General features: G+C 37.5%; 2 protein-coding genes and 1 long non-coding RNA gene across 5 annotated transcripts in view; 2 read left to right on the forward strand and 1 right to left on the reverse strand.

Annotated features, from left to right (window-relative positions):
- The first annotated feature begins 656 nt into the window (after positions 1–656).
- Positions 657–3,599, forward strand: LOC105321345 (uncharacterized). Its single transcript, XM_034461764.2, has 4 exons — positions 657–798; positions 1,340–1,558; positions 1,672–1,896; positions 3,146–3,599. The coding sequence occupies exons 1-4, from the start codon at positions 711–713 to the stop codon at positions 3,280–3,282; spliced, it is 669 nt and encodes a 222-aa protein (XP_034317655.2). The 5' UTR covers positions 657–710; the 3' UTR covers positions 3,283–3,599.
- LOC136276129 (uncharacterized) lies at positions 744–6,424 on the reverse strand. Its single transcript, XR_010714572.1, has 3 exons — positions 5,905–6,424; positions 4,021–4,249; positions 744–872 (listed from the first exon to the last, which is right to left on the reverse strand). It is a non-coding gene; the product is annotated as an uncharacterized lncRNA (long non-coding RNA).
- Positions 6,425–8,741: 2,317 nt separating this feature from the next.
- Positions 8,742–23,368, forward strand: part of LOC105321344 (glutathionyl-hydroquinone reductase YqjG) — a 47,294-nt gene continuing 32,667 nt past the window's right edge. The window contains exons 1-2 of one of the 3 annotated variants that reach the window (XM_034461761.2): positions 8,742–8,912; positions 9,641–9,759. In XM_034461761.2, coding sequence (XP_034317652.2) covers positions 9,671–9,759 — 89 coding nt within the window. In that variant the 5' untranslated portion in view covers positions 8,742–8,912; positions 9,641–9,670. Of the gene's footprint in view, positions 8,913–9,576; positions 9,760–23,368 lie in introns of those variants that run through there. The other 2 variants (XM_011419609.4, XM_066087193.1) reach the window with 2 other exon arrangements.

The raw sequence follows: 23,368 nt of genomic DNA on the forward strand, positions 1-23,368 counted from the left end.
TGGACCAAAATCATAATACACCCTCAGATTATCAGCAATCTTTGTGTAAGGTAGAACTCTCCGATATTTTTCCATAAGAAAGATATAAATCAGACAAATATAATGCACTTTTCTTTCTAGTGACCTTTACATTGCCTAAATGATCTTGGGTCAAAATCAATACACACCCCAGGTCATGAGTGATCTTTGTGTGAAGTAGGAACTTAATACATGTTCCTCCATTAAAAAAAAGATCTAGATCGAACACGATTGCAAGGATAGACAGACAAACTGACGAACAAGCTGATACACATATACCCCCAAAACTTTTTTGCAGGGGTTATAATTACATTAATAGTATATCTATTGTCGTGTAAAGTTTTAATATGATTAGAGAGCTCTATATTATTTAAGTATCTTGTTACACGTATCTGACTGCCAGAAGTTTTTTTCAACCATTTAAATTTTTTCATAGTATATTCAAGTGCAAACATCCTGCACATATGAAACTTTTGATATCAATTTAAAAACTACAAGTTGCATTAGTGCATTCAGGGCTTGTCATGCCATTTTGTTGTCTATAATTAGATCAAAGTGCATTCCTTCCGCTTCTATTCGTGAGGACAACAAGTAGCAATTGAAAACTATAGAAATATCGACCTCGTCCTATTGCATGAGTGGAGTAAATCAATTTTCCAGAATAAAAGTGCTCCGGAAAAAGTGCAGAAACGATGGAGTTGGATTACCACAGCACATTTTTGGTTCTACTATTGAGAACTTACTCGTTCTGGCTCATGACTTCGACCTGTTGGTCTTTAGGTAAGTTCTGGCCAAAACTAAGATTGTTGAAAAAGTTTCTTGTGTTCCTCTAAATGTTCCTATCTGCGTCCTCTCTGCAGAAAAAGAACAAACTCGCTTAAAATTTTGTTTACAGGAGTCAATTTTCTATCATTTAAAATCCAAGGAATGTAATTTAGGATGTACAATAGCCCGCTGCTAGATCTATTTGCACTATTATGTTTTCTATGTATAGAATTTGCATTTCACTCCAATTATAAAAGTGAAAGTTTAAATATCAACACCATCTGTTCATGAATTTTTAAAATCAATTCTGTTAATGATGTTTGTGAAGCATCGTAAATGAAAAATTATTTGGGCATATTTCCTGTAGCAATCGGATTTAAAATTATGTGGAGTTATAAAAGGGAAAGTATTAATCATATTCACAAAATATACTAATTGACTTAATCTGAAACTTTCCGCATTTACAAATTTTGCAATAAGGTAATATGGCGGATTTTAATGTAGATTTGAAGAAAACAAATTGATATTTTCTCTTTTGCTATTTTATTCGATACAGATTTACGTTGTTCTAAATGCATTCATATGGAATCAAGTAGTTTTTATGCATCATTCGTAAAATTGCCAACCGATCCATTATGTACAAAGGCGAACTATGGGAATTTGGAAAATGCGACTATTGTATCATGCCCAGAAAAGCCCAGTGGTCATGATGAGAAAAGGTTCATATGTGGGGATATGAGAGGGAATCTAACGGCAAATATCCAAACAAAACTGCGTGCGTATTCTTTTAATTTCCTATAATCACTCCTTCGCAAAAAACAAATGAATTTTAGCAGAACACTGAGTTTTGCTTATCATTTGGTACTGAAATTTGCTTTTCATACGCAGTTGGAATTGACATGAATGTCAATGTTCAGGGCAGTCTTTTCTATCGAGATTGCATCCTGGTGGACACAAACGTTGTTGAGGGTTGTCAGCAGAACGTCATAGGACCGATGGAGAAAGCTGCGCTACAGGAACTTGGTCTAAGTAACGCCAATGTAACGATTACTAACTTCCAGGGTTCTACCTGTCTGTCAGCACCCCTCGATGATTCACGGGAATTGTCAACAGGTAGGTCGTGTTAATGGGTACACAAAGAAATCCACGAGCTCAAAATCGCACTAGACCATATCCAAATTAAAGATGAACAATTTAAAAGCCAATTTTTCGTTCAATATTTGCAAATGAAGTGTTTTTTCCCTTCTTTTTAAAATTTGAAATCAATATATCGACTTGGATATAATTGTAAGGTTGCTTTGTTTGTAGTAAGCGCTTGGCAGATTATGTTCGCGATTTTACCTGTTGTTTTTTGTAAAAAAAAAAAAAAAAAAAAAATTTGGCACACGTATGCACAAATGAAATGTAGGTTGATATTCTGAACCGTGATAACTTCCAGCATAATGTAAATAGCGCATCACGCTTCGGTGTTTATGAAGAGATTAGTTTAAATGGAGTGTGCTCATACTCAGAGTTAAACGAGAGAATTTTAAAGAAAAAACAACAGATGAGATACATGCAATTTATACTGGGTTTTTTTTCATTAAGATTTAAGTAAAAGGAAAAAATATATATTTACTATATAATGAAATCAATCCAGCGACTGCGAAATCATCAAATAGACCTACGCGTTACCACTAGGTCCATCTTTGGTAGCCAGTGGTTTACGATCTACTCTGCTCCTCTACAGGAGCAGACTGGATAGTAAGCCCTTGGCTAGCGTAGATGCCTTTCACGCTTATAATAACCAACATTAATTCGATGCTAACGTATACTGAAAAATACCCGAAAAACATATTACTATTCGAGTTTCTTTGGTTTAAAATGGTTCAAATAATCAAGTGTCCAACTTTTTATTGTATACTATTTTCTTATCTTTAATATTAACAAGCTCTGAAGATTTTAATGATGTTTTATGAAAAAAATATATATGAGACCCCTTGAATTGTGTTATTTTCGCTTCTTATAATTTAATTTAACTCAATATGTCTGATATTTGCAAACGTCGGAGTGTAAGCAAAATCGTCAAGTAAGTGCGCTTTACCTCTTTATCAATTTTAAACTCTTTCTCCTATTTTGAACTTATGTATTCCTATTTTGAACTTATGTATTTTAAACTTCTATCATTGTTGGAACATTTTCATTACATTTTAAACTTTATGTCTCCATGTCGTTCATAATCGCTAGCCAAGGGTATTCTGTTCACTCTGCATCTCATTGTAACGGAGTGGACCGAAAACCCTTGCCTAGCGAAGATGATCTCTTCTGACTTCAGTTGAAATTTATTTCAAAAGGATTAATGTTGTGTTTTTTTCTGTTGCAGATTATCAGACAGTCAATGAAGCGACACCTGTCAACCGTGATCCAACATCCGGGTCAAACACAGTCAACCCTCAATCAAGACATGTTGTCACAACTACCGGTATATTGTTTTATGTTTATTACGTCATATCAAGATAGGTAGCCAGCTGGATGGATGGATGGATGGATGGATGGAGGTGTAAATAATCGCTGACTTCCAAAACTCACAATATTTTTTACTTTTGTTACAGTAATTTTAATTCAATTGTTTGAAGAGATGCAGGTTGTTTAAAAGAAAGCATTGCTTCAATCACCGTTCATATGTCAATAAATCTTGTGTTTTCTCTTTACCAAAAGCAAAATTTACTTTTTTAATGGATATTGCACTTTCATTACTATACATCAATAAATGTCATTAGATGATGCCTTGATTACAATCTCTCGTTCCATTCATTAAATCTATGTAATAACAACAATTAATTGTCATCATTTCTGTGCTTCAGTTTTAAAGCAAAATTAATCACAAAAATTGAAAATGAAAGGAGTAGACAATGCAGAAAGCAAGTAAAAATTTAGGCAGCTTAATCTTTATAAGATTTCGGATATAATCTTTTTGAAATAAGAAGAGTAAATCAATTATGATTTTAAAAAAAATATACGCGTGTTAAAAATAAACATTCAATCTTTGTAATACTAATGCAAGATGATTCCAAATATCAACAAGATCATACCGTACTGAATTTTGAATTATTTTTCTTTAGATGCAATGGACCACTCTCTAAGAGGTCGTTCTGCGGCCTACGTATAAGATGAAATCAATTTAAAATATGATTTTATGTTGCTTTGGTCAGTGTATAACATGATTTTGATCTTATTTCTTAAACATTCTATACATACCTCCCGTGACATTGAAAGCTTTGCTTAGAAACATCCTTTTATTAGACGTATCCTCTATTTTTGTGTAGCAGACCGCCATTGTTTTCAATGTGATGGGTAAAATGTGGAATAAATATGTTGAATATGAGAATGCTTCACTGTGTCGACAGACTTGCAAATTTCTGCAACTACCAAGCTCTGCCTTAACATCTGGTGTGCTAAGCAAGAGTAGCAGTTCTCAATGCCTGTGCTGAAATCAAAGATAATTATAATACAGCAGAAAGGGTTCAACTCAACATCCAGGCAACATATATTAATTATAATACTTTGACACCATTTCACTTACACAGAGAGCTCTGGTTGATTACAGGCGAGAATTTTTATATGAAAACATATATTTCCTGCCAGTTATCTTGAATAACCCTCCCACACTCACATACACACAGATTGAGAGAAAGAGTATTTCTTTCACAAAGATATATCAACTATGGTACTATCTTTCAATTCTATAAATTCAAAACATTTTAAAAGATATAATTTAAGAATGTTAATTGCTTTGCTTATATTTAAGGTGATAGTTCCAAAATTAGAATACACTTCTAAGACAAATCAAATGTGATTAAATATTTATTACTAACAGTTTTTAATCTAGATGTCAGCACCACATATAGCAACGTTTGTATTTTAACTGTAAAATAATGGAGATTCAATAAGTTAACATACAATTTTTGATGTTGGTTAAAGGTGGTTATGACATGTACAGCAGTAGTCAAACATGTCATACATTTGATAATTTTGGCAATTGTACATGTTGCCCAGGTTAGCGACGTGGCCCCTGTGTCTCTTGTAAATGTTCTTCTTCTGATTTCAAATTACTCTAATGTTACAATGTAATGTGGACAAAAACTAGTAGTTCCTCTATTTGTGACACCGTATCATGAAAGATACAGTAACACCATTATCAAAACAACATTTATCAAAATAGTAGATTTAAGTCGGTTGATTCGTATACTAGGTTTCAACGGGGAAAATACTATTTGAGATTTTTAAGGATTTATAGGCCGCAAAACGAACTTGTTGAAAAATTTTTCGGTTCTACGAGCTTTAGAAATATTCAATACATACATTTCAAATCAAAACTAAATCAAAACATGAAAAGCTGAGATATCTTATAATAAGGAAATACTGAAATGTTCCAAAGATCATTTGTACTCTTTAACCGGCAAGAGTAGTACAAAACATAGCTGTTACATCAAAGGCTGTGTCTTTGGTCCACAGAGAGCAAAACTAAAACATATAACAAACTGATATAGATCCATAATGCATCTTTTACCCAAAGGACTTCATTGTCTACTAGATAAAGTCATAAGCATGCGTTGTTCGACCAGTCGTTTGTCTATTAAATAAATTCGTCTGCATATCATCTTCCCGCGTGTTTCACCTACGTTAGGATATTATACAAGTATACTATACGAGAACACTAATGGCATTTGTAGAGAGAAAGTGGGTATGTATGAGTTTCCCATTTCATGAATTGGTGATGGTTGCAACAATGAGTCCCCTAAATTAATGAAAAAGGTGATTCAAGGTTACACATTTTAGAAATAAAAATTCAATTCAATTTAAATTCAATGAGTTCAGTTACAGAACACACTTAAGATGGTTACAATGGATGGGAATGGGGGGGGGGGGGTGTGTTCATGTTCTGTTGCTCAAGTCTGTTAAACAGGTGTCGACACGATCATCGACAACATCAAAACATGGCAATGCAGTATTTTTTCAGGAGTTATATATGAAAAAATGACAATAACAAACAGTGAACCATCTCAAAAATCCATAAAACGAAATACAAATTCAAAGCAGAGCAACACAGACCTCCAAATAGATTTAGGTAGGATCAGGTACCTATGAGGAGTAAGCGTCCTCTGCTGACCGGTCACACCCGCCGTGCGCCCTTTGTCATCTCAGTAAAAACGTCATTATCGGGGACAATGTTGTAAATTGGGGAAAATATCATGATCGGGAAAAACGGAGAAACATCCGTGCAAAATTTGTTATTCAATCAATAGTCCAGAGCAGAACAATCACGGACCTCTGGAAAACCCCAGAGGCAGGATCAGGCGCCTATGAGGAGTGAGCATCCTCTGCTGACCGGTAACTTATTCAGGTAATAAGCCAGACAAAATTTATACTGTAAAAAAGAAGTTTCAAAATGTGTACATACTGATCGATATATTCACTCCCACAAACCGATGTACATGTATGAGTGTACAAAATAATTAAAACCTTGACCTTAACGCTTACATACATGTATATTATGTAGATGTATTGCAAATAACAACCGGATGGTTGAGATGATTGATCTTCCTTATTAGAGAGTTAAATCGTTGAAAATTTCTCGCTTTCATCCGGAGCTTGTGAAAAGTTGTAAGTTACATAAACAATTTGTTATCAACCTTTGCTTATATGATACTATTATCAACCTATTCTTATAAATTATGAAACAGAACTTGTATACGTGTATTTTCAGTGTTTCACACCTACACATGTATTGTAATATGTTTGAATTAACATTTCTTTTACCCGGTTAATTTTGAATTTTGAAAATATGCATCTATTAGCCGTTTGTGTAAAATACCCTAGCTGCTACCTACAGTAGTAAAAAGAATGTACATGTAAGATATATAGTATACATTTAAGGAGGCTGGATGTCAAACCCATCTGATCTACCTTAAATGAGAGACGTGGTTTTCTATAAATCTACCTTTGACTTGACTTTTAATTTTTTTTTATCATATCGTTATGCAATAGAGAAAAAAAATATTAATATAGTCCTCCATTGGCCACGGACATTCAGCTCTCAGTACGTGAAGATTTAAGGGCGCCTGTAAAGTGCGAAACGAAATCGAAACGAAACGAAACGAAATCAAACGAAACGAAACGAAACAAATCGAAACGAAACAAAATCAATCGAAACGAAACGAAATCAAACGAAACGAAACCAAACATCGAAACGAAACGAAACGGAATTTAGACAAAACTAATATCAATTTTGACTACATAAAAGTGAAAATAAATTCATTGAAATAAGTTTTTGAACCATAAAATAAAACTACCAGTATGTTTCAGATTGGCGCTGAAAATTTTTAAGCCGATTATCCGAAATTTGCAAAAATTATATAATTATGTAAATAAGTGATGTACATTCCTTTACAGTTTAATGTTTCTTAATTGTTTCATTAAATGATAATAATGATATTCAGACGTTTTGAGAGAGAGAGAGAGAGAGAGAGAGAGAGAGAGAGAGAGAGAGATGCCTTTAAACTTATCAGCGACATCACATAGCAAAGTATATACGCAAGTTTTGGAAGAGAAAGATAGAGCTATGATGATGATACTGAAGGGGACATTCTAACAACAATTTTCTTTCTATCGATTTGAAATATTGTAAAAATGAAACGATCGAATACAATGTGATTTATAGCATACTTGTTGGTTACCAGTTTCTGACATATAATAAGAACGTGTAGCATGAATTTGGACGTCGTAGTTTGACAAAATTCAAGTGCAATATAAAGAGATTTTTTACCTGTTCTCTTTCTCTCCCTTTCACACGCAAACACAATGTATTTGAATCATTTTTACAATATTTCATATCGATATAAAAAAAAAATCGTGTAGTTGGAATGTCTCCGTAAATACTGTAAACGCACTATATTTAGGGTGTACAATATTTGGCGGAATATAATTTAGCATGGATTTGATTTAGCGCATTTCTGAATTTACCTTTTTATCTACATGTACTTATATATTTTACATTTGGCAATGTACTTGATTTTGCAGACTCCGTTTTCCGCCAAAAACGCAAAATAGAATACATAGCCAAAGGGGTAAAGACAGTTTTAGAATACGTTTACAGTATAATCATCTTTATATTGCAAGTTAATTTTGTCAAATTACGACGTCCAAATTCATGCTATACATATTACAACAATTCTTATTATATGTTAGAAACTGGTAACCAACAAGTATGCTCTAAATCACATTGTATTCGATCGTTTCGTTTTTACAATATTTCAAATCGACAGAAAGAAAATTGATGTTAGAATGTCCACTTTAGTATCATCCTCATATCTCTATCTCTCTCTTTCTTTCTTTCTCTCTCTCCCAAACTTGCGTATATACTTTGCTATGTGATGTCGCTGATAAGTTTTAAGGCATCTCTCTCTCTCTCTCTCTCTCTCTCTCTCTCTCTCTCTCTCTCTCTCTCTCTCTCTCTCTCTCTCTCAAAACGTCTGAATATCTTTTTAATCATTTAATGAAACAAATTAGAAACATTAAAAGGTATAGGAATGTACATCACTTATTTACATAATTATATAATTTTTGCAAATTTCGGATAATCGGCTTAAAAATTTACAGCGCCAATCTGAAACATACACGTCAGGTAGTTATACTTTATGGTTCAAAAATTTATTTCAATGAATTTATTTTAACTTTTATGTAGTCAAAATTGATATTAGTTTAGTTTAAATTCCGTTTCGTTTCGTTTCGATTTTTGATTTCGTTTCGTTTGATTTCGTTTCGTTTCGATTGATTTCGTTTCGTTTCGATTTGTTTCGTTTCGTTTCGTTTGATTTCGTTTCGTTTCGTTTTGTTTCGATTTCGTTTCGCACTTTACAGGCGCCCAAGATTTAAACACTGAAACCTTATTCCATAGATTTTTCTCGGGCACGGAGTGTTGAACAATGGCTGGTATTTACAAAGTACAAGTAAAGTCAGATCTTTTCAACTGTGCAACACCTATATTCATACAGAATAACACCAGCGCTGGGACCTGCTGAACTCTTAGCTGAACGCTCCGGTGGCATTTAAAAGTATTTTCAGTCTGTAGTAGGAAACATTATATTGAGGTAAAGATTATAATTATGCTAATATGTTAGAAGGGTACACAATATGTATGGAGCTCTGTTTGTGCTCATATCAAATCGTTGTTTTTATTCGACTCTTGGTTGCATAAAAATTGTCATCTGTCTTAATCGTCAATGAAGCGTGTATTTAAGTAATGGTTAATGCAAATTTTGTTGTGGTGCTATACCCTTTGCAAAATATGTGTATGTCATCTTTAGTTTAAAAAAGTTTAAAGTTCCTACTCAGTGAAGGCATAGACAATGTAGTTGAGTATGTATCGGAAGGTTCCTTAATGCAAGGAAATCCTATTAAATGATCACTATATTATAATCTAGACCACTACTTTATTAATTGCTCGCATGCCCAAATTGCGCGTGTATAAAAAAAAACCCCTGGTGTGTTAATACTAGAGAGTTTGACTAAAGGCTACATGTATTATATTATGTACCAATAAATGGAAATAATCATTCGTTTTGTCAAAATATCTGAAATAAAAGTAAACCTCCAAATAGTCTGAGATATACCAATGTTCTAGAACTTGACCTGAGTAATATATTTTAGTTGTCTTTTAACCATTATTTTTTTTAGGTGGAAGGGGTGGTCATGTTCTAGAATTTGACCTCTATTTTTTTTTTATTTACGTTGATCGATGTTATAAATGTTCAGAAACGTTTATGATTTTCCAGTTTTGTACAAACTAAAGTCTGTGCTTGGTCGGAATCTTTTAAAGCAACTAGTGACAAGCGTTTCGGTAACAACCATGGAAAAAGCTGTTCGACCGGAATACGATGGAACCCCGGGGAGAAGCGTTATAGACAAAAAAGGAGCCTTTCAGAGATCCCAGTCGGCCTTCCGAAACGATTGTGACTATCCGGTACCGCCTACAGGGAGGCAGGCAGGAGTTATCTTTCCATATGCTGGTATGAGTTATCTCGCTTACAAACGGTTACATATTAACTCGTACATATATTAGTTCTGTAATGGATAAGCATATCAATCGTATATATTTCACATGTTTTGTTAATTTTTTTTGCATTGTATCTCCTTCCAATGCTATTTATAATATTGATCTATTATACAAAATTCAGTTGCAATATATATGTATATATCTTATATAAAATTATATAATTACTCATATAATACCTTGACTAGTACAGGAGAGAACATAAATAGGCATTATGCTTGCTGTTCAATCCATTTCAATCATTGAAATGGATTGAACAGCAGACAATGTATCTATATACTTGAATAAAATAATTCTTAAATTAAATTATATATTTCACATCTACATGTTAATCTAGAGAAAAAAAATGGTAAATAGAAGGACATTTTTGTAAATTATCATTTTGTAAAATTTTCCTTTTGTAAAATGCGGAAAAGTATGGGAATAGAATGTGTATCCTTTTATGTTTTTTTTAAAACCCGATCTCCGGTTTTAATTTTCATTAGCCAACTGTCAGTTATAAAAACGTGTAATTGTAAAGTGTATCAGTAGATTACATTGCAAAATCTTCTAAACACTACGATCTCGCTCCTTTTGAACACCGAAATTGAAATTGAAAATCCTTTAAAAAGAAGTTTCAAGCAGAGCTGCCGATTTGGAAACATTGTAAAAAATTGTCAATAAGACTTTCATTATAAACATAACTTATCAATTAAGTAAAAATGTAGGTCATTGTTTTATTTGAATAAGAAGGCGGAACGTCAATCTAGCGTGCGGATAGTATACTGGTGTATGTTTGAGATGTTTACTAAGGGTTTTCTTTACCAGATACCAAAGAAAACAATATAGGGGGGAAATCCTCACATTTTCAGACTTGGGACAGACAAAATATAATTATAACACTTTATTATAATTATAGAATTTTAAGGTTTTGATAAAGTGCTTGACAAAAAAGATATTTTTGAGTTATTTAATGTTCTTCCCTGCTATTATATTAGATCACCGCCCTTCAACAGGTACCGTACAATAGACAACACCCTGAAAAAAAGGTACCGCACAATAGATCACCGCTCTGCAACAGGTATCATGCATACTTTAGACCATCTCCCTACAACACGTTCCGTGCTATACACCACCTCCCTGCAACAGGTACCATACTATAGATCACCGTCCTGCAACAGGAACCATACTATAGACCACCTCCCTGCATCAGGTACCATACTATATACCACCTCCCTGCATCAGGTAACGTACTATATATCACCGCCCTGCAACAGGTACCATACTATAGACCACCTCCCTGCAACAGGTACCGTAATATAGACCACCTCCCTGCAACAGGTACTGTACTTATAGACCACCTCCCTGCAACATGAACCATACTAAAGACCACCTCCCTGCATCATGCACCATACTATAGACCACCTCCCTGCAACAGGTACCGTACTATAGATCACCGCCCTGCAACAGGTACCGTAATATAGACCACCTCCCTGCAACAGGTACTGTACTTATAGACCACCTCCCTGCAACATGAACCATACTAAAGACCACCTCCCTGCATCATGCACCATACTATAGATCACCGCCCTGCAACAGGTACTGTACTATAGATCACCGCCCTGCAACAGGTACCATACTATAGACCACCTCCCTGCAACAGGTACCGTACTATAGATCACCGCCCTGCAACAGGTACCATACTATAGATCACCGCCCTGCAACATGAACCATACTATAGACAACCTCCCTGCATCATGCACCATACTATAGATCACCTCCCTGCAACAGGTACTGTACTATAGATCACCGCTCACATCAGGTACCATACTATAGACCACCTCCCTGCAACAAGTACCATACTATAAATCAACTCCCTGCATCAGGTACCGTAATATAGACCACCTCCCTGCAACAGGTACTGTACTTATAGACCACCGCCCTGCAACAGGTACCATACTATAGATCACCGCCCAGCAACATGAACCATACTATAGACCACCTCCCTGCAACAGGTACCGTACTATAGATCACCGCCCTGCAACAGGTACCGTAATATAGACCACCTCCCTGCAACAGGTACCATACTATAGATCACCTCCCTGCAACAGGTACCGTACTATAGATCACCGCCCTGCAACAGGTACCATACTATAGACCACCTCCCTGCATCATGCACCATACTATAGATCACCTCCCTGCAACAGGTACTGTACTATAGATCACCGCCCTGCATCAGGTACCATACCATAGACTACCCCCTGCATCAGGTACCGTACTGTAGACCACCTCCCTGCAACAGGTACCATACTATAGACCACCTCCCTGCAACAGGTACCGTACTATAGACCAACTCCCTGCTTCAGGTACCGTACTATAGATCACCGCCCTGCAACATGAGCCATACTATAGACCACCTCCCTGCAACGGGTACCATACTATAGACCACCTCCCTGCAACAGGTACCGTACTATAGACCACCTCCCTGCAACAGGTACCATACTATAGATCACCGCCCTGCAACAGGTACCGTACTATAGACCATCTCCCTGCATCAGGTACTGTACTGATAGACCACCTCCCTGCAACAGGTATCATACTATAGATCACCGCCCTGCAACAGGTACTGTAATATACACCACCTCCCTGCAACAGGTACCATACTATAGACCACCTCCCTGCAACGGGTACCATACTATAGATCACCGCCCTGCAACAGGTACCGTACTATAGACCATCTCCCTGCATCAGGTACTGTACTTATAGACCACCTCCCTGCAACAGGTATCATACTATAGATCACCGCCCTGCAACAGGTACCGTAATATACACCACCTCCCTGCATCTACAGTACGGTACCTGTTGCAGGGAGGTGATCTATATTACGGTACCTGTTGCAGGGCGGTGATCTATAGTACGGTACCTGTTGCAGGGAGGTGGTCTATATTACGGTACCTGTTGCAGGGCGGTGATCTATAGTACGGTACCTGTTGCAGGGAGGTGGTCTATAGTACGGTACCTGTTGCAGGGAGGTGGTCTATAGTACGGTACCTGTTGCAGGGAGGGGGTTTATAGTACGGTACCTGTTGCAGGGAGGTGATCTATAGTACGGTACCTGTTGCAAAGCGATGATCTATAGTACGGTATCTGTTGCAGGGAGGTGGTCTATAGTATGGTACCTGTTGCAGGGCGGTGATCTATAGTACGGTACCTGTTGCAGGGCGGTGATAGTACGGTACCTGTTGCAAAGCGATGATCTATAGTACGGTACCTGTTGCAGGGCGGTGATCTCTAGTACGGTACCTGTTGCAGGGCGGTGATCTATAGTACGGTATCTGTTGCAGGGCGGTGATGTTGCATGAAGGTGGTGTATAGTACGGTACCTGTTGCAAGGGTGGTGGTCTAAATAACGATACATGATACAGGGCATTGGTTTATTGTACGTTATTATAAACAGATATTGTTTAGATATGTGTCCCAATTTTAGAAAAATTACTTCCCACATTTGATGGTTTAAGTGGCACAAAGTTTATCGCATTTTTGCAGTTTTTAATTTTTCTTAGATAAACTAGAGTTAATGAATTACTTTTCAATTCAAATATATTGAAATCATTGCTAAATTTTTTCTGGTTACAAATTATAAGTCTTCGTATTTTTTTCAAATAAATGTATATAGTCCATGTGAGTTTATGACCACTGACCTTTAAAGCCTTATACTGTGTAACATTGAAGTCAATCTTGATCTAATACAAATTTTATTTCACAGACATCATATCTTTATCATTTGCCATTTAAATCTGGATCTAGAGGGGGAGGGGGTTAAACGTGCTCTTGGAAATTTCCGATTCATAAAATTCACATCTTCAAGAAACCAAAAGCAGGGAGATATATACACAGAAGGACAACCTGATATGTTTATTACTAGAGTAGACCAGGAGCACCATCAAAATCAACACTTACTCATCCTCTAGAGTAGCCATGAGTGGCTCATTTTTGTCTTCCTTCATGGATAAATAGTGGCCATGGCAATAACCAATTCTTCTGAAATAGCAAAATAAGATAAATGCAATTTCAATGACATTAGAATAAACATATAACTCCCCAGTGTCACCACAGTAATATTTACAATTAATTTGAGCCATGGGTTCACCCTCGTACCTCATAAGAATCCGGCCAAATGTCCAAGGAACTCAATGAAACTATTCAGTGTCGCTACGGTAGTATTTACAATTAATATGAGCCATAGGTTCGACCTCAAACCTCATCTGCATACAGCCAAAAGTCCGAGGAACTCAACTAAGCTCCTCAGCGTCACTATGGTATTATTTACAATTAATTTGAGCCATGGGTTCACCCTCATACGTCAACTGGATCCAGGAGACACTGAGGAGCTTTGTTGAGTTCCTCGGACTTTTGCCTGTATGCAGATGAGGTATGAGGGTGAACCCATGGATCAAATTAATTGTTAAAATTATTGAGCCATGGTTTAACACTCCTGTATCATCTGGATCCAGCCAGAAGTCCGATGTACTCAAAGGGCAAAAGTACGTGGAACTCAACGGGTATTATTTACAATCAATCTGAGCCATGGGTTCACCCTCATATATCATCTCAAGGGAGCTCCTAAGTGTCACCCTGATTCCTCATCTGGATCCAGCCAAAAGTCCGTTAAACTCAACGAAACTCCTCACTGTCGCTACGGTAATATTTATAATGGTAATCAGCAATGGTTTCAAACACATATTACAATATGGCATGAAGGCGAACACGATATGAAATCCCCAATCGAAGAAACAAACATTCAAAAATGTGAAGGAACTCAGCCATGGGTTTCAGCGAAAAGTCCGAGGAACTCAACGAAGCTCCCATGGGTTCACCCTCATACCTCACTCGGATCCAGCCAAAAGTCCATGGAACTCAACAAAATTCCTCAGTCTCGCTACGGTAACAATTCTAATGGATTTGAGCCATGGGTTCACCCTCATACCTCATGTCGATCCGGCCAAAAGTCCGAAGAACTAAACAAAACTCCTCAGACTCGCTTAGGTAATATCTACAATTAGTTTGAGCCATGGGTTCCCCCTCATACCTCATCTGCATACAGCCAAAACTTTGAGGAAGTCAACTAAGGTCCTCAGTGTCACTAGTGTATTATTTAAAATGAATTTGAGCCATGGGTTCACCCTCATTTATCATCTCAATGGAGCTCCTCAGTGTCACCCTGATACCTCATCTGGATCAAGCCAAAAGTCCGTGGAACTCAACGAAACTCTTCGGTTTCGTTTCGGTAATATTTACAATGAATTTGAGCCATAGGTTCACCCTCATATCTCACCTGGATCCAGTCAAAAGACCGTGTAACTCAACAAAACTCCTCAGTTTTGCTACGGTTATAATAACAATTAATTTGAGCCATGGGTTCACCCTCATACCTCATCTGCATAAAACCAAATGTCTGGGGATCTCAACAAAGCTCCTAAAAGTCACTAGGGTATTATTTACAATTAATTTGAGCCATGGGTTCACCCTCTCACCTTATCTGCATACAGCCAAAAGTCCGAGTAACTCAACTTAGCTCCTCTGTGTCACCAGGGTATTATTTACAATTAATTTGAGCCATGGGTTCACCCTCATACATCAACTGGATCCAGCCAAAAGTCCGTGGAACTCAACGAAACTCCCCCATGTCGCTACGGTAATATTTAGAATTAATTTGATCCATGGGTTCACTATCATACCTCATGTGGATCCGGTCAAAAGTCCGAGGAACTCAACAAAACTCCTCAGTGTTGCAACGGTAATATTTACAATTAATTTGAGCCATGGGTTCACCCTCATACCTCATCTGCATTTAGCCAAAAGTCATAGGAACTCAATTAAGCTCCTCACTGTCACTAGGGTATTATTTACAATTAATTTGAGCCATGGATTCACCCTCATACCTCATTTGGATCCCATGAAAGTCCGTGTAACTCAACGAAACTCCTCAGTGTCGCTAAGGTAATATTTACAATGAATTTGAGCAATGGGTTCACACTCATAGTACTATATGACATGATGGCGAACACGATCTGAAACCCCCAATCATAGAAACAAACCATTCGAAAATATGAAGGAACTCAGCCATGGGTTCCAGCCAAAAGTCCGAGGAACTCAAAGAAGCTCCCATGGGTTCACTCTCATACCTCATCCGGATCCAGCCAAAAGACCGTGAAACTCAGCGGAACTCCTCAGTATCGCTACGATAATATTTTCAATTAATGTGAGCCATGGGTTCACCCTCATACCTCATTTGGATCCGGCCAAAAGTCCGAGGAACTCAACGAAAATCCTCAGTGTCGCTACAGTAATATTTACAATTAATTTGAGCCATGGGTTCACCCTCATACCTCATTTGGATCCGGCCAAAAGTCAGAGGAACTCAACGAAACTCCTCAGTGTCACCAGGGTATTATTTACAATTAATTTGAGCCATGGATTCATCCTCATACCTCACCTGGATCCAGCAAAAAGTCGGTGTATTTCAACGAAACTCCTCAGTGTCGCTACGGTAATATTTACAATGAATTTAACCATGGGTTCACCCTCATACCTCACCTGGATCCAGCTGAAAGTCTGTGAAACTCAAAGAACCTCATCAGTCTCAGTAGGGTATTATTTACAATGAATTGGAGCCATGGGTTCACCGTCATATATCATCTCAACGGAGCTCCTCAGTGTCACTCTCATACCTCATCAGGATCCAGCCAAAAGTCCGTGGAACTCAACGAAACTCTTCAGTATCGCTACGGTAATATTTACAATTAATTTGAACCATGGGTTCACCATCATACCTCAACTGGATCCAGCCAAAAGTCCGTGGAACTCAACGAAACTCTTCAGTATCGCTACGGTAATATTTACAATTAATTTGAACCATGGGTTCACCATCATACCTCAACTGGATCCAGCCAAAAGTCCGTGAAACTCCACGAAACTCCTCAATGTCGCTATGGGAATATTTACTATGAATTTGAGCAATAGGTTCACACTCATATTACGATATGGCATGATGGCGAACATGATCTGAAATCCCCAATCTAAGAAACAAACCATTCGAAAATATGAAGGAACTCAACCATGGGTTCACCCTCATACCTCATCTGGATCCAGCCAAAAGTCCGTGGAACTCAACGAAACTCCTCAGTGTCACTACGGTAATATATACAATTAATTTGAGCCATGGGTTCACCCTAATACCTCATCTGCATACAGCCAAATATCCGGGGATCTCAGCAAAGCTCCTCAGTGTCACTAGCGTATTATTTAGAATTAATTTGAGCCATGGGTTCACCCTGATTCCTTATTGTGGAACTCCCCGAAACTCCTCAGTGTCGCTACGGTAATTTTTTGAATTAATTTGAGCCATGGGTTCACACTCGTACCTCACCTGGATCCAGCCAAAAGTCCGAGGAACTAAACGGAGCTCCTCAGTGTCACACACATACCTAATCTGGATCCAGCCAAAAGTCCGTGGAACTCAACTCTTCAGTATAGCTACTGTAATATTAACAATGAATTGAGCCATGGGTTCACCCTCATATATCATCTGGATTCAGCCAGAAGTCCGAGGAACTCAACGACCAAAAGTCCGAGGAACTCAACTAAACTCCTCATTGACGCTACGGTAATATTTACAATCAATTTGAGCCATGGGTTCACCCTCTTATCTCATTTGCATACAGGCAAAAGTACGAGGAACTCAACTAAGCTCCTCAGTGTCACAAGGGTTATATTTACAATTAATTTGAGTCATGGGTTCTCCCTCATACCTCACCTGGATCCAGCCAAAAGTCCGTGGAACTCAACGAAACTCCTCAGTGTCGCCACAGTAATATTTACAATTAATTTGAGCCACGGGTTCACCGTCGTATCTCATAAGAATCCGCCCGATCGAATGCTTTCCCCTTACAAAATATAAGTTAAATGTTTAAGTACATTTAAGTGTAATCCGCCAAAAGTCCGAGGAACTCAACAAAACTCCTCAGACTCGCTTAGGTAATATTTACAATTAATTTGAACCATGGGTTCACCCTCATAACTCATCTGCATACAGCCAAAATTTCGAGGAAGTCATATAAGCTCCTCAGTATCACTACGGTATTAATTACAATGAATTTGAGCCATGGGTTCACTCTCATATATCATCTCAACGGAGCTATTCAGTGTCACCCTAATACCTCATCTGGATCCAGCTAAAAGTCCGTGGAACTCAACGAAACTCCTCAGTGACGCCACAGTAATATTTACAATTAATTTGAACTATGGGTTCACCCTAAAACCTCATAAGAATCCGGCCAAAAGTCCAAGGAACTCAATGAAACTCCTCAGTGTCATTACAGAAATAATTACAAATAAAATAATTTGAGCCAAGGGTTCACCTTATACCTCATCTGCATACAGCCAAAAGTCCGAGTAACTCAACTAAGCTCCTCTGTGTCACCAGGGTATTATTTACAATTAATTTGAGGCATGGGTTCACCCTCATACCTGAACTGTATCCAGCCAAAAGTCCGTGGAACTCAACGAAACTCCTCCATGTCGCTACTGTAATATTTACAATTAATTTGATCCATGGGATCACCATCATACCTCATGTGGATCCGGTCAAAAGTCCGAGGAATTCAACGAAACTCCTTAAAGTCGCTACGGTTATATTTACGATTAATTTGAGTCATGGGTTCACCCTCATACCTCACCTGGATCCAGCCGAAAGTCTGTGAAACTCAAAGAAACTCATCAGTCTCACTAGGGTATTATTTACAATGAACTGGAGCCATGGGTTCACCGTCATATATCATCTCAACGGAGCTCCTCAGTGTCACCCTCATACCTCATCAGGATCCAGCCAAAAGTCCGTGGAACTCAACGAAACTCCTCAATGTCGCTATGGGAATATTTACTATGAATTAGAGCAATGGGTTCACACTCATATTACGATATGGCATGATGGTGAACATGATCTGAAATCCCCAATCGAAGAAACAAACCATTCGAAAATATGAAGGAACTCAACCATGGGTTCACCCTCATACCTCATCTGGATCCAGCCAAAAGTTGACATAACTATCTTGCATATCAACATATTTATCTTGCATATCGACATAATTAATTTAAAAATAACTTGCACAGAAGGGGCAGAGATATGCCACCATAGTGACGTAGGCAAAATGTAGTAAATGATTCCATGCTGACCTTTCGGTGCTAGAACCATTATGACGTCATAATCGATTTGATTAATCTTTTCCCGTAATTTACGGCTTTAAGGGAATTATATAGAAAATTAAACAATATTTTGACATTCTATATTAAATGACGGGAAAAGTAATCCCGATACCTATATTCAATTTGACATCATTTTAAAGAGGAAGTCAAGAGGCTGTTTAATGCCGTTCTTGGAGAGACTGTAGGCATTTTAGATATATTTCATTAGTCAAAAATGGACAAAAATCCGAGATCTGTTACTTTTATCCTACATATTTCATAGAAAACGGTTGTATAAAACATGATTTTGAATCGTGTTTACCAAAAATTTAAGACCCGGTACACCCTATGAAACAAAGATATTGTAACAGTTATGAAGCATCATTAAAAGAATTTTTATGGCACCTTTCATTTACTAGATCTTGACCTTAATAATATTCATGATTTTGTTCGCAATATTTGGGATTTTTTTCCTTTGGTTAACCATGTTAACAAAAATTACTAAGGGTTCCGAAGAGGTGTGTATCAGTTCATCGAACCGACGCACCTTTTCACAGGGAAACAGTCTGTTTACGGCGATTTTCAGGGAATCCGCGAAATATATGGAACTACTCCACAAATTGAAAAATAAGTGGATGTATTAAAAATTTAAATAAATCATCTCGATTATCGCTTAACTAAAGCCTCTGATTAATCGACTACAGTATTCTCTCTGAGTAAATTTGATACCCCAATATAAACATTGATTATCATCATTTATTCATGTTTTAAATATATTACCATACATAACATAATATACATTTCATAGTATAAAGCTGACAGGAAATTCGGACAAAGAATTATTTTCTTTTATATGGTCCACAACATAATGAATTATGGTTCTCATTTAATGAATCAAATTTTATTCTATTTTTGATGATATCTTGTATTTATATTATCATATTCAAAATAGAAAAGTAAAATTCCTATAATACTACCACTGGTCTAACTTCCAGTGATCAGAGATCTTCATGGTTGATTTAAAACAAGGTTTTTTTCAATAAATGTTTAAATAAAATACAATCAATACAGCAGTTACAAATTGACATTACCAATACATATACAACATATAAATTGGAGTGAGCAATCAACATTATCTTTACAAATATATTATCTTTACAAATACACGTATAACATAAATTAATTTATAGGGTAAAGACGACGTTCAGCTTCCAATAATGTCAAATTCCAAACAAGGGAGGCAACGAAAATCTCTGACTCAACAAACAAAACGTCTTTGAAATAGCGAACACCTTCATTCATATTTTGTCCCATCCTAAAACATAAAAACAAATATGATGAACTTGTATATTTGGAATAAATCTGATTCCACATCATAACATTCATTCATAAAGAATTATTATATGGAAATATACACTTATCTATGTTCACATAATTGTTCTGCCTTATACTGTGTAACATTGAAGTCAATCTTGATCTAATACAAATTTTATTTCACAGACATCATATCTTTATCATTTGCCATTTAAATCTGGATCTAGAGGGGGAGGGGGTTAAACGTGCTCTTGGAAATTTCCGATTCATAAAATTCACATCTTCAAGAAACCAAAAGCAGGGAGATATATACACAGAAGGACAACCTGATATGTTTATTACTAGAGTAGACCAGGAGCACCATCAAAATCAACACTTACTCATCCTCTAGAGTAGCCATGAGTGGCTCATTTTTGTCTTCCTTCATGGATAAATAGTGGCCATGGCAATAACCAATTCTTCTGAAATAGCAAAATAAGATAAATGCAATTTCAATGACATTAGAATAAACATATAACTCCCCAGTGTCACCACAGTAATATTTACAATTAATTTGAGCCATGGGTTCACCCTCGTACCTCATAAGAATCCGGCCAAATGTCCAAGGAACTCAATGAAACTATTCAGTGTCGCTACGGTAGTATTTACAATTAATATGAGCCATAGGTTCGACCTCAAACCTCATCTGCATACAGCCAAAAGTCCGAGGAACTCAACTAAGCTCCTCAGCGTCACTATGGTATTATTTACAATTAATTTGAGCCATGGGTTCACCCTCATACGTCAACTGGATCCAGGAGACACTGAGGAGCTTTGTTGAGTTCCTCGGACTTTTGCCTGTATGCAGATGAGGTATGAGGGTGAACCCATGGATCAAATTAATTGTTAAAATTATTGAGCCATGGTTTAACACTCCTGTATCATCTGGATCCAGCCAGAAGTCCGATGTACTCAAAGGGCAAAAGTACGTGGAACTCAACGGGTATTATTTACAATCAATCTGAGCCATGGGTTCACCCTCATATATCATCTCAAGGGAGCTCCTAAGTGTCACCCTGATTCCTCATCTGGATCCAGCCAAAAGTCCGTTAAACTCAACGAAACTCCTCACTGTCGCTACGGTAATATTTATAATGGTAATCAGCAATGGTTTCAAACACATATTACAATATGGCATGAAGGCGAACACGATATGAAATCCCCAATCGAAGAAACAAACATTCAAAAATGTGAAGGAACTCAGCCATGGGTTTCAGCGAAAAGTCCGAGGAACTCAACGAAGCTCCCATGGGTTCACCCTCATACCTCACTCGGATCCAGCCAAAAGTCCATGGAACTCAACAAAATTCCTCAGTCTCGCTACGGTAACAATTCTAATGGATTTGAGCCATGGGTTCACCCTCATACCTCATGTCGATCCGGCCAAAAGTCCGAAGAACTAAACAAAACTCCTCAGACTCGCTTAGGTAATATCTACAATTAGTTTGAGCCATGGGTTCCCCCTCATACCTCATCTGCATACAGCCAAAACTTTGAGGAAGTCAACTAAGGTCCTCAGTGTCACTAGTGTATTATTTAAAATGAATTTGAGCCATGGGTTCACCCTCATTTATCATCTCAATGGAGCTCCTCAGTGTCACCCTGATACCTCATCTGGATCAAGCCAAAAGTCCGTGGAACTCAACGAAACTCTTCGGTTTCGTTTCGGTAATATTTACAATGAATTTGAGCCATAGGTTCACCCTCATATCTCACCTGGATCCAGTCAAAAGACCGTGTAACTCAACAAAACTCCTCAGTTTTGCTACGGTTATAATAACAATTAATTTGAGCCATGGGTTCACCCTCATACCTCATCTGCATAAAACCAAATGTCTGGGGATCTCAACAAAGCTCCTAAAAGTCACTAGGGTATTATTTACAATTAATTTGAGCCATGGGTTCACCCTCTCACCTTATCTGCATACAGCCAAAAGTCCGAGTAACTCAACTTAGCTCCTCTGTGTCACCAGGGTATTATTTACAATTAATTTGAGCCATGGGTTCACCCTCATACATCAACTGGATCCAGCCAAAAGTCCGTGGAACTCAACGAAACTCCCCCATGTCGCTACGGTAATATTTAGAATTAATTTGATCCATGGGTTCACTATCATACCTCATGTGGATCCGGTCAAAAGTCCGAGGAACTCAACAAAACTCCTCAGTGTTGCAACGGTAATATTTACAATTAATTTGAGCCATGGGTTCACCCTCATACCTCATCTGCATTTAGCCAAAAGTCATAGGAACTCAATTAAGCTCCTCACTGTCACTAGGGTATTATTTACAATTAATTTGAGCCATGGATTCACCCTCATACCTCATTTGGATCCCATGAAAGTCCGTGTAACTCAACGAAACTCCTCAGTGTCGCTAAGGTAATATTTACAATGAATTTGAGCAATGGGTTCACACTCATAGTACTATATGACATGATGGCGAACACGATCTGAAACCCCCAATCATAGAAACAAACCATTCGAAAATATGAAGGAACTCAGCCATGGGTTCCAGCCAAAAGTCCGAGGAACTCAAAGAAGCTCCCATGGGTTCACTCTCATACCTCATCCGGATCCAGCCAAAAGACCGTGAAACTCAGCGGAACTCCTCAGTATCGCTACGATAATATTTTCAATTAATGTGAGCCATGGGTTCACCCTCATACCTCATTTGGATCCGGCCAAAAGTCCGAGGAACTCAACGAAAATCCTCAGTGTCGCTACAGTAATATTTACAATTAATTTGAGCCATGGGTTCACCCTCATACCTCATTTGGATCCGGCCAAAAGTCAGAGGAACTCAACGAAACTCCTCAGTGTCACCAGGGTATTATTTACAATTAATTTGAGCCATGGATTCATCCTCATACCTCACCTGGATCCAGCAAAAAGTCGGTGTATTTCAACGAAACTCCTC

The sequence above is a fragment of the Magallana gigas genome, chromosome 6 (genome assembly GCF_963853765.1).
Source record: "Magallana gigas chromosome 6, xbMagGiga1.1, whole genome shotgun sequence".
NCBI lineage: Eukaryota > Metazoa > Mollusca > Bivalvia > Ostreida > Ostreidae > Magallana > Magallana gigas.